This window comes from Oncorhynchus tshawytscha, linkage group LG04, assembly GCF_018296145.1.
Source record: "Oncorhynchus tshawytscha isolate Ot180627B linkage group LG04, Otsh_v2.0, whole genome shotgun sequence".
NCBI classification, from domain to species: domain Eukaryota; kingdom Metazoa; phylum Chordata; class Actinopteri; order Salmoniformes; family Salmonidae; genus Oncorhynchus; species Oncorhynchus tshawytscha.
In genome coordinates, this window is record NC_056432.1 from 53,365,192 (window position 1) to 53,377,208 (window position 12,017).

General features: G+C 42.7%; 1 protein-coding gene across 24 annotated transcripts in view; it reads left to right on the forward strand.

Annotated features, from left to right (window-relative positions):
- Nucleotides 1-12,017, forward strand: part of LOC112248989 (MAP kinase-activating death domain protein) — an 83,458-nt gene that overhangs the window by 17,125 nt on the left and 54,316 nt on the right. For all 24 annotated transcript variants that reach the window (XM_024418508.2, XM_024418493.2, XM_024418506.2 and 21 more), the window contains exons 2-3: nt 9,272-9,478; nt 9,637-10,275. In XM_024418508.2, the coding sequence (XP_024274276.1) occupies nt 9,420-9,478; nt 9,637-10,275 (698 nt within the window). In that variant the 5' untranslated portion in view covers nt 9,272-9,419. The remainder of the gene's footprint in view (nt 1-9,271; nt 9,479-9,636; nt 10,276-12,017) is intronic.

Consider the following 12,017-nt stretch of genomic DNA (forward strand, 5'->3'; position numbering starts at 1 on the left):
AAACAGGTCACTGACCATCTCGAATCCCACCATACCTTCTCCGCTGTGCAATCTGGTTTCCGAGCCGGTTACGGGTGCACCTCAGCAACACTCAAGGTACTAAACGATATCATAACCGCCATCGATAAAAGACAGTACTGTGCAGCCGTCTTCATTGACCTTGCCAAGGCTTTCGACTCTGTCAATCACCATATTCTTATCGGCAGACTCAGTAGCCTCGGTTTTCGGATGACTGCCTTGCCTGGTTCACCAATTACTTTGCAGACAGAGTTCAGTGTGTCAAATCGGAGGGCATGCTGTCTGGTCCTCTGGCAGTCTCTATGGGGGTGCCACAGGGTTCAATTCTCGGGCCGACTCTTTTCTCTGTATATATCAATGATGTTGCTCTTGCTGCGGGCGATTCCCTGATCCACCTCTACGCAGACGACACCATTCTATATACTTTCGGCCCGTCATTGGACACTGTGCTATCTAACCTCCAAACAAGCTTCAATGCCATACAACACTCCTTCCGTGGCCTCCAACTGCTCTTAAACGCTAGTAAAACCAAATGCATGCTTTTCAACCGATCGCTGCCTGCACCCGCATGCCCGACTAGCATCACCACCCTGGATGGTTCCGACCTTGAATATGTGGACATCTATAAGTACCTAGGTGTCTGGCTAGACTGTAAACTCTCCTTCCAGACTCATATCAAACATCTCCAATCGAAAATCAAATCAAGAGTCGGCTTTCTATTCCGCAACAAAGCCTCCTTCACTCACGCCGCCAAGCTTACCCTAGTAAAACTGACTATCCTTCCGATCCTCGACTTCGGCGATGTCATCTACAAAATGGCTTCCAACACTCTACTCAGCAAACTGGATGCAGTCTATCACAGTGCCATCCGTTTTGTCACTAAAGCACCTTATACCACCCAGCACTGCGACCTGTATGCTCTAGTCGGCTGGCCCTCGTTACATATTCGTCGCCAGACCCACTGGCTCCAGGTCATCTACAAGTCCATGCTAGGTAAAGCTCCACCTTATCTCAGTTCACTGGTCACGATGGCAACACCCATCCGTAGCACGCGCTCCAGCAGGTGTATCTCACTGATCATCCCTAAAGCCAACACCTCATTTGGCCGCCTTTCGTTCCAGTACTCTGCTGCCTGTGACTGGAACGAATTGCAAAAATCGCTGAAGTTGGAGACTTATCTCCCTCACCAACTTCAAACATCAGCTATCTGAGCAGCTAACTGATCGCTGCTGCTGTACATAGTCTATTGGTAAATAGCCCACCCATTTTCACCTACCTCATCCCCATACTGTTTTTATTTATTTACTTGCTCTTTTGCACACCAATATCTCTACCTGTACATGACTATCTGATCATTTATCACTCCAGTGTTAATCTGCAAAATTGTAATTATTCGCCTACCTCCTCATGCCTTTTGCACACATTGTATATAGACTCCCCCCTTTGTTTTCTACTGTGTTATTGACTTGTTAATTGTTTATTCCATGTGTAACTCTGTGTTGTCTGCTCACACTGCTATGCTTTATCTTGGCCAGGTCGCAGTTGCAAATGAGAACTTGTTCTCAACTGGCCTACCTGGTTAAATAAAGGTGAAATAAAAAAATTTGGTAGCATTGCCTTTAAATTATTTAACTTGGGTCAAATGTTTCGGATAGCCTTCCACAAGCTTCCCACAATAAGTTGGGTGAATTTTAGCCCATTCTTCCTGGCTGGTGTAACTGAGTCAGGTTTGTAGGCCTCCTTACACACACACTTTTTCAGTTCTGCCCACAAATGTTCTATAGGATTGAGGTCAGGGCTTTGTGATGGCCACTCCAATACCTTGACTCTGTTGTCCTTTTGCCATTTTGCCACAACTTTGGAAGTATGCTTGCTTGAGGTCATTGTCCATTTGGAAGACCCATTTGCGACCAAGCTTTAACTTCCTGACCAATGTCTTGAGATGTTGCTTCAATATATTATCCACATAATTTTCCCCCCTCATGATGCTATCTATTTTGTGAAGTACACCAGTCCCTCCTGCAGCAAAGCACCCCCACAACATGATGCTGCCACCCCCGTGCTTCACGGTTGGGATGGTGTTCTTCGGCTAGCAAGCCTCCCCCTTTTTCCTCCAAACATAATGATGGTCATTATGGCCAAGCAGTTATATTTTTGTTTCATCAGACAAGAGGACATTTCTCCACGATCTTTGTCCCCATATGCAGTTGCAAACCGTAGTCTGGCTTTTTTATGGTGGTTTTGGGTAAGTGGCTTCTTCCTTGCTAAGCGGCCTTTCAGGTTATGTTGATATAGGACTCTTTTTACAGTGGATATAGATACTATTGTACCTGTTTCCTCCAGCATCTTCACAAGGTCCTTTGCTGTTGTACTGGGATTGATTTGCACTTTTTGCACCAAAGTATGCTCATCTCTAGGAGACAGAACACGTCTCCTTCCTGAGCAGTATGACGGCTGCGTGGTCCCATGGTGTTTATACATGCGTACTATTGTTTGTACAGATGAACGTGGTACCTTCAGGCGTTTTTTAAATTGCTCCCAAGGATGAACCAGACTTTTGTGAGGTCTTGGTTGATTTCTTTTCCATGATGTCAAGCAAAGAGGTACTGAGTTTGAAGGTAGGCCTTGAAATACATCCACTGGTACACCTCCAATTGACTCAAATGATGTCAATTGGCCTATCAGAAGCTTCTAAAGCCATTACATAATTTTCTGGAATTTTCCAAGCTGTTTAAAGGCAGTCAACTTGGTGTATGTAAACTTCTGACCAACTGGAATTGTGATCCAGTGAATTATAAGTAAAATAATCTGTCTGTAAACAATTGTTGGAAAAATTGCTTGTGTCATGCACAAAGTAGATGTCCTCACCAAATTGCCAAAACTATAGTTTGTTAACAAGACATTTGTTGAGTGGTTGAAAAATTGGTTTTAATGACTCCAACCTAAGTGTATGTAAACGTCCGACTTCAACTGTACATCAGTGTGTTGATGCTAGCTAATGAAAGTGCTAACTAGTGCTTGATAACTGTCGCACATGGAAGTATGATTACAAGGAAAACGCACAAACACCAACAGTGGCATTTCTGTGTTGAATCTACACCTCTACTTCACATCTACTGCAGTGTGACAATAAGCTCTTCTTCTGGCAATTTCTATACTGAGCCTCCTTTCTGTTGGCAGCTACTACTATACCCCGTTCAAAGGCACTTAAATATTTTGTCTTTCCCATTCACCCTCTGAATTCCACAAATACACAATCCATGTCTCAATTGTCTCAAGGCTTTCTTTAACCTGTCTCCTACACTTCATCTACAGTACACTGATTGAAGTGGATTTAAAACTAGTTATGGATAGGCGGGAAGCAAATGTCTCAACTGGCCAATTGCCAGGGAAAATGCAGAGCGCCAGATTCAAATAAAATACTATAAAATTCAAACTTTCATTAAATCACACATGTAAGATACTCAATTAAAGCTACACCCGTTGTGAATCCAGCCAACATGTCAGATTTAAAAAAAGATTTTCAGGGAAAGCATACGAAGCTATTATCTGATAGCCTGCACCATCTGCACCAGCAGTAAACAAAGGAGTTCACATATTTCAACCCTGCAGGCACTACACAAAACACTGAAATAAAATATAAAACATGTATTACCTTTTGAGCTTCTTTTGTTGGCACTCCAATATGTCCCATAAACATCACAATTGGTCCTTTTGTTCGATTAATTCCGTCCATATATATCCAAAATGTCCATTTATAAAGCGAGTTTGATCCAGAAAAAAACATCTTACAAATAACGCAACGTCACTACAAAATATTTCAAAAGTTGCCTATAAACTTTGCCAAAATATTTCAAACTACTTTTGTAATACTACTTTAGGTATTTTTAAACGTTAATAATCGATCAAATTGTAGACGGGGCAATCTGTGTTCAATACAGGAATGAAAACAAACCAGTGCCACTTTTCACGTCTTGCGCAACTCACAAAAGTGTACCCAGTTCCTAGTTGGCCTACTTCTTCATTGCACAAAGGAATAACCTCAACCAAATTCCAAAGACTGGTGACATCCAGTGGAAGCGGTGGGAACTGAAAACAGGTTCCTAAGAAATATCCCTTGGCAATAACAACTCAGGGAACAGAGTGTGGCAAAAAAAAAAGAATCTGAACAGTTAGTCCTCTGGGTTTTGCCTGCTACATAAGTTCTGTTATACTCACAGACATGATTCAAACAGTTTTAGAAACTTCAGAGTGTTTTCTATCTATGAATAATATGCATATCTTGGCATGAGTAGCAGAAAGTTGAAATTGGGCACGCTATTTATCCAAAAGTGAAAATTCTGCTCCCTAGCCCCAAGAGGTTCCTCTTGGAACTACCCATCCCGGATCCGGGAGAATTGTCATCAACTACACTAATTAGCATAGCGCAACGGTCAAAAAATATTACTAGAAGATATTCATATTCATGAAATCACAAGTGAAATATAGTGACACACAGCGTAGCCTTTTGTTAATCACCCTGTCATCTCAGATTTTGAAATTATGCTTTACAGCCAAAGCAAGACAAGTGTTTGTTTAAGTTTATCGATAGCCTAGCATAGCATTATGTCCAGCTAGCAGCAGGAAGCTTGGTCACGAAAATCAGAAAAGCAATTAAATTAACAGACAATATTTTTACAGTTTTGGAAACATTAGTGTTTTTTATCCTAAGCTGTCAATTATATATATATTCTAGCATCTGGTCCTGAGAAAAGGCGGTTTACTTTGGGAATGTTATTTTTCCAAAAATAAAAATAGTGCCCCCTAGTTTCAAGAGGTTAACAAGTGACATCAATAAGGGATCATAGCTTTCAACTGGTCAGTCTGTCATGGAAAGAGCAGGTGTACCTAATGTTTTATACACTCAGTGTATATGTGTCCTTAACTTTATGCAGAAATGTGGTGGAAATGTGCCCCTTAAATTACTGTTCCATAGGCTTGGGCGATACCCTGGTATATGCCACTGCTTATAACTATAAGAAGTCTAAGATGTGTCAAATAAATTATATCCAGCTCAGGTCTACAGATATGCATTTGGTTTGCTAACTTGCTAGATGTCATGATTAAGTTTATTGGTTACGCAGGCACATTCTATCCCCTTCTGGACCAAGAACCCTGTTTTTTCAAATAACTGCCCTTGTGTGCACATTCGGTAATACAGTGTGGTACAGAAACTGTATGGAAATCTGGAATACTGCCCAACCCTACTGTTCTGTAATTTGAATTGGCCATAACTTCATTAGTAAGTGGTATGCTAATACAATCAAATGGATTGTGTTTTTTGAGATGCCTTTGAAAACATGTCCAGAAATGTCCCAAAATGCTGTCCAAATCAGATTTTTGTTGATATTTTGATCTCTCAATTGATAGGATAACATTTCAGCGTGCTCCTAATGATTTCAAAATATTGTGTGATACTGTATCTGTGGATTAGAGAGAGATATGACATGTTCCAAAACAGTGCTTGCATAATAAGTAATGGTAGCCTTAGTATTGTGTACCATACATCCCATTCAAAAAGGTAGAGTTGTATTGTTCCATTTTCAACATTCTAAGTACAGGGAAATCCAAATGGCAGCCATTTGATTCAAATGACCACCCTTGTTGACTGACACGCTTCCCAGACTGCCTCCAATCTTTAAAATGTTCCTTAAGTGGGCGGCAGGTAGCCTAGCGGTTAAGAGGTGAAAAATCTGTCTACGTGCCCATGAGCAAGGCACTGAACCATAATTGCTCCTGTAAGTCGGTCTGGATAAGAGCATCTGCTAAATTACTAAAATGTCAAATGCAAAATGTAACGGTATCTAGTATTAATGTACCATTTTATCATAAAATATACAATTTTGGGTATATTTGGTTCTTATCCAAGTGGTTCAGCAGTGGGGGATGGTCATTTTTACTCCTGTTTGCTGAGCCTGCTGTCAGTACCTGTTAGAGTGATGGCTGGACTATAGTGCAAGCTCTGAGGGAGCTTACATTCCCGGAAGATCTCTCGCACAGGACCCCTTTACCCCTAAGCTGCTTACTTTGAGACCCGCTATTGAAAAGTCTCCCTAAGTCCTACAAGTGCCTCCAACAGAAAGGAGGCTCAGTATAGAAATTGCCTGAAGGAGAGCTTATTGTCACATTTTGCAGTAGAGGTGTAGATTCAACACACTGTTGGTGTTTGTGCGTTTTCCTTGTATTCATACTTCCATGTGCGACGTAGTTATCAAGCACTAGTTAGCCCTTTCATTAGCTAGCATCAGCACACTCATGTAATATAGCCTTGGCTGCATATTTTTTCACACAACGAAATGTGATTTCTTTCTTGCTGTATTAGCTAGCTGTCTATAAGTGCTAAACGTCATGCATTCACCATTTGAAAGTGCAGTGTTGATAGCTAATACTAATCAAATTAGATAAAAAGGCGAGTACATCTAGCTTTCTACAGTGATTACCAATAGTGTTAATTGACTAGCAACAGTAGTTGCTAACCTAGATACAGAGACAACTGATAATTATTAGGACTTAGCCTAAAGGCCATGATTTAATTATTGTGAAGATCTAGATTATAGAATGTATTTCTATTTTTATACATAGAGCACATGCACTGAGTATACCAAACATTAGGAACACCTTCCTAATATTGAGTTACACCCCCTTTTACTCTCAGAACAGACTCATTTTGTCAGGGCATGGGATTCTACAAGGTGTTGAAAGCATTCCACAGGGATGCTGGCCCATGTTGACTCCAATGCTTGCCACAGTGTGTCAAGTTGGCTGGATGTCCTTTGGGTGGTGAACCAGGGAATGGAGGGTTGGGGAGGGAAGTGGTTCGGGGAGGGGGGGGTTTATTAACACTAAAGATAACAATTACATCATTAATAATATATATCTATTTTTTAAACAATGGTAATGCTAGCTATTCTCTCTTGGAATCTGAAAGGCTTAAACGGTCCTATGAAATGTTCCAGCTGTCTTGATGTCCTAGCAAGAAACCATGTTGATATAGCAATGCTCCAAGAAATACACCTGGTTCAAAAGGACTCGCATAGAATAGAGAGCCATTTGTATTAACTGGCTGCTTTTTCATCACCCCCAAACAAAACTAAAAGTGTAATCATAATGATGCATAAAGGCTAACTAACTGAAAAGGTGGTCACATAAAAGAGACAACTGATCGTAGATTCTTAAGATATTTGCCCGGAGTGGACATGTTTCCAATGGTAATTGTCCGCACTGTCTGAGGTGGGGTGGGAATCAAATCAAATGTATTTTTATAGCCGTTCGTACATCAGCTGATTCTCAAAGTGCTGTACAGAAACACAGCCTAAAACCCCAAACAGCAAGCAATGCAGGTGTAGAAGCACGGTGGCTAGGAAAAACTCCATAGAAAGGCCAAAACCTAGGAAGAAACCTAGAGAGGAACCAGGCTATGTGGGGTGGCCAGTCCTCTTCTGGCTGTGCCGGGTGGAGGTAATAACAGAACATGGCCAAGATGTCAAAATGTTCATAAATGACCAGCATGGTCAAATAATAATAATCACAGGCAGAACAGTTGAAAGTGGAGCAGCAGCACGGCCAAGTGGACTGGGGACAGCAAGGAGTCATCATGTCAGGTAGTCCTGAGGCATGGTCCTAGGGCTCAGGTCCTCCGAGAGCGAGAGAAAGAAAGAGGAAAAAGAGAGAATTAGAGAGCATACTTAAATTCACACAGGACACCGGATAGGACAGGAGAAGTACTCCAGATATAACAAACTGACCCTAGCCCCCCGACACATAAACTACTGCAGCATAAATACTGGAGGCTGAGACAGGAGGGGTTTGGAGACACTGTGGCCCCATCCGATGACACCCCCGGACAGGGTTAAACAGGAAGGATATAACCCCACCCACTTTGCCAAAGCACAGCCCCCACACCACTAGAGGGATATCTTCAACCACCAGCTTACCATCCTGAGACAAGGCCGAGTATAGCCCACAAATATCTCCGCCACGGCACAACCCAAGGGGGGGCGCCAACCCAGACAGGAAGATCACATCAGTGACTCAACCCACTCAAGTGACGCACCCCTCCTAGGGACGGTATGAAAGAGCCCTAGTAAGCCAGTGACTCAGCCCCTGTAATAGGGTTAGAGGCAGAAAATCCCAATGGAAAGAGGGGAACCGGCTAGGCAGAGACAGCAAGGGCGGTTCGTTGCTCCAGAGCCTTTCCGTTCACCTTCACACTCCTGGGAACTCTCCTTTCTGTAGAGTCCGTAACAACTGTGCATGTGCACGGCACACACTACATCAAATTAGTAATTTTTTAACAAACTTGTTCAAGCTTGTCATAGCAGTATTAGCTAGACAAGCTGGAATTACAAAACAGTGTTAAACAAATAAGCCTTGTGTGGTTAGCTGCTTTTTCAATTTACCAACACTTTTTTTAGGCAATAGATTTCCATTAAAAAATGTACAGTTACCCTAGCTACTTTAGCCTTGTTCACACAGCAGGCCTTAATGCTCAAATCCGTTTTGAAACACTGACTTTTCAAACAGTAAGTTACAATTGATCAAATTGCATTTGTGTGTATTCAGACCGCGGCCATTTGCTGACATGGCTATGCTAGTTTTCATAGTAACGACGGGTGTGCGCGCAGTGGTGTAGGTTGATTGGCGGTGCTCGAGCATTCTATCAAAACAAGTCTTTTTAGGCTGACCACAGCAGTCAACTAGCTATCTAGGTAGTTTTTCAGCTTTCTAGCACTTTCTCTAATTTGTTTGGTAACAATTAACAAGCTAGTTAGCTACCGCATGTTCTCGTCAAACTGTCAACAGAGTAGCTAGAAAGCAACAAAATATGCCAAATAACAGTCTAAAAACTTGAGAGAAAATAAATCGCATGGCCAGGAATCAGATTTGTATGTGGCTTGAAATATCCCATTCCATGTGCTTTTGGGCTGTTCAGACTGCAGGAGTTTTTCATATTTATTTTTCTCTCTATTGTGTTATTGACTGTACGTTTGTTTATGCCATGTGTAACTCTGTGTTGTTGCTTGTGTCGCACTGCTTTGCTTTCTTGGCCAGGTCCCAGGTGAATTTAAAAAAAAAAGACTGCAGGAAAAATGTGTGTGCCAAAAAATTGGATTTGAGTCACTTCAAACTGCCAGTGTGAACAAAGTTTTAGTGACCGAATAAAGCTGAAAACCATAACCGTAGACGTAACACACTACATTTTCTTGTTTTACAGGTTTCCCCAGATGTGCACAATGACCACTAAGGTCCTGCATGCTCCTCTCACACCTAGCCCTGCCTCTTCGTGATTGAACAGCTGCTGACTGACCAGAGAGGTGATATATATCTGTGTGGCCATGACTTAAAGACGTCATCAATCAAAGATGGAGAAAAAGAAAATGTGCCCCCGTCTGCTGGACTACCTGGTGGTGGTCGGAGCCAGGTGAGGACTTTGTAGGGATGGTTGGGAGATAACAGTCCAATCCCAAACTTTCCTACTACCTCACATTATACTGTTAGGCCTTTGTTTTTGTGATTTTTGCATATTTTTTAAATACAATTCTGTTTCAATTCCAATTCTCCCTCCATCCTACCTTCCAGGCAGCCCAGCACTGATACCGGGTCCCAGACCCCCCAGCTCCTTCGTCGCTACCCGCTGGAGGACCACCCGGACTTCCCCCTGTCCCCAGATGTGGTCTTCTTCTGTCAGCCTGAGGGATGCCAGAGCATCCGGCAGCGCCGGGTCAGCCTGCGTGACGACGCCTCCTTCGTCTTCGCACTCACTGATAAAGACTCGGGCATCACGCGCTACGGCATCTGCGTCAACTTCTACCGCTCCTTCCAGCGTGGGGGGCACCGCCGTGACAAGGCAGGTAGTGGTGGAACGGCGGCACAGACAGCGGAAGCGGCCAGCGAGGGTTCCGATGGCAGTGATGGCTGCCCCACTGCCTCCACGTTGCCGACACCTGCCAGTGCCGACACAACAGCCACGTCCACGCCAGGCACGGAGCCGGGACCGCCCGGTGGTGAGCCAAATGCCGGCAGGTCCCCTCGGCACAAACGCAGCACTGGCAAAATGGTCAATAGGAACCGCGACAGCACGCTGACTTCGCTGTGCATGATCAGCCACTACCCCTTCTTCTCCACCTTTAGGGAGTGCCTGTACATCCTCAAGAGAATGGTGGACTGCTGCAGCCACAGGTTGACCCAGCGTGTCGGCCTGCCACGCGGAACTCAGAGGTTAGACCTATGCATAGTGCCAGGCTTATCAAACAATGCATCCCCCTGGTTTCCGTAATTTCTTTCAGGAGATTCAGTTGAGTAAAATCACAACGTTGCTAAAACTATCCTAAAACTACCCAGACTAGAACACTTCCAACCGTAGGCCTATCCCTACCAAAAATGTGATTCAAAGGTATGTGGTCAAGAGTTTTTTATTTAGGCTGTTTTTATTTTAAACCACCCAGCTAAGTTGCAACCACAAGTGTTTGTCCACCTCTATTTGAAAGCAAGAAAAGATGAGTTTAGTATTAGTCGTAAGCACTTATTTTGGAAGATTTGTTTGCAAAACCGTCTAAATTCCTATGTTTATAAATCCAGAGCTGATATTTGGGATTTGGTCACAGTATGATACATTTTAAATCCATATCAACATCCAGATCAACAGATTCAGTCTGATCGGGTTGTAATATACACAGCCCAAAACAAACATTTTATTTGAGTATTTGACTGATTATTTGTATAAAAAAATATTTATAAAAAAAACAGTCAACCAAATTGTATTTGGAAGTATTCATTAAAACAATTATTATGCGTGGGAATGTATTTGTGTTTTTTCAAATACATTCCAATACGCAACTACTTGTTTTTTAAAATAAAAGTTATTGTTTTGAAATCCAGGAATTAGTTGAAATTTAGTTAATGAATTGGGAATAAAAACCTATTGAAAATACGGTAATGGACAATGTACCAATTTCTTATGGCCTTTCAACCCCACTCATGACATTTAATGGACTAGATGGAATTGCCTCACTCATTACATTTTTAAACACAATTCTTGGAGGGAGTGTCAGTGAGTCAGCATGGCCTTGCCTTGTCCCCTATTGTGGGGTCTCCTAACAAAAGCTGTAGGAAATGCATGGCTCCCCTGCTCTCGAAGACACACATACACACTGGCACATGGCCTATCATGCTGCTGTCAGCTGGTGTTCATGCAAGGCAATTGATGAAAATCCGAGAACATTGTGTGCGTGCACCTTTACGCACACAGGATATGAGACATTCCCATGCAAAAGCATTTAGTTTTACATGCAATAAGCAAAATGTTAATGTTATTATAGAACACAAGTTCTATTATGTTTCCTTAGAGATTATATTGAAAATAAGGCTGCAATTGGAACTTATTATTTTAATAATTTTAACTTATTTATTTGCTCTAGGCAGCCTGTCTTGTTTGAGCAGTGTGTTGAAGAGCGTTGCGGTGAAACACTATTAGACATGTATTTATTTTAGATTTTCTTTTAGTTCCACTGGTGCTCCCATAATAAAACCCCAGGTAGTACAGCAAAATATTAAGTCGTATATGCGTCCAAATTGGTGAGCACTTTATAGCCCTGGCTGTGCTGCCTTACATAACACTGTGTCAGTCTACTGCGTTGCAGGTTGCTGCTGCAACACACACACACACACACACACAGGTGCACAGACAGACAGACAGACACACACGCACATACAAATGCTCACACAGTCACACTTCCACACTCCCTATAAGTCTATGACATGCACCAATACACCACACACACACTCACACACACACACACAGCGCTCGGCTGACAGATTGAGGTCTCTGACTGCCTTCAGGGAGTAGCTGCAGTGGGCGGTGGCCCAGGGCGAGCTCTGACGAGCTAATGATTAATCTCCCTCCTTCGCCAACAGATGCCAGGCAACTGCAAAGAGGGTTTAATGCCGCCAGGTTGTGTGTA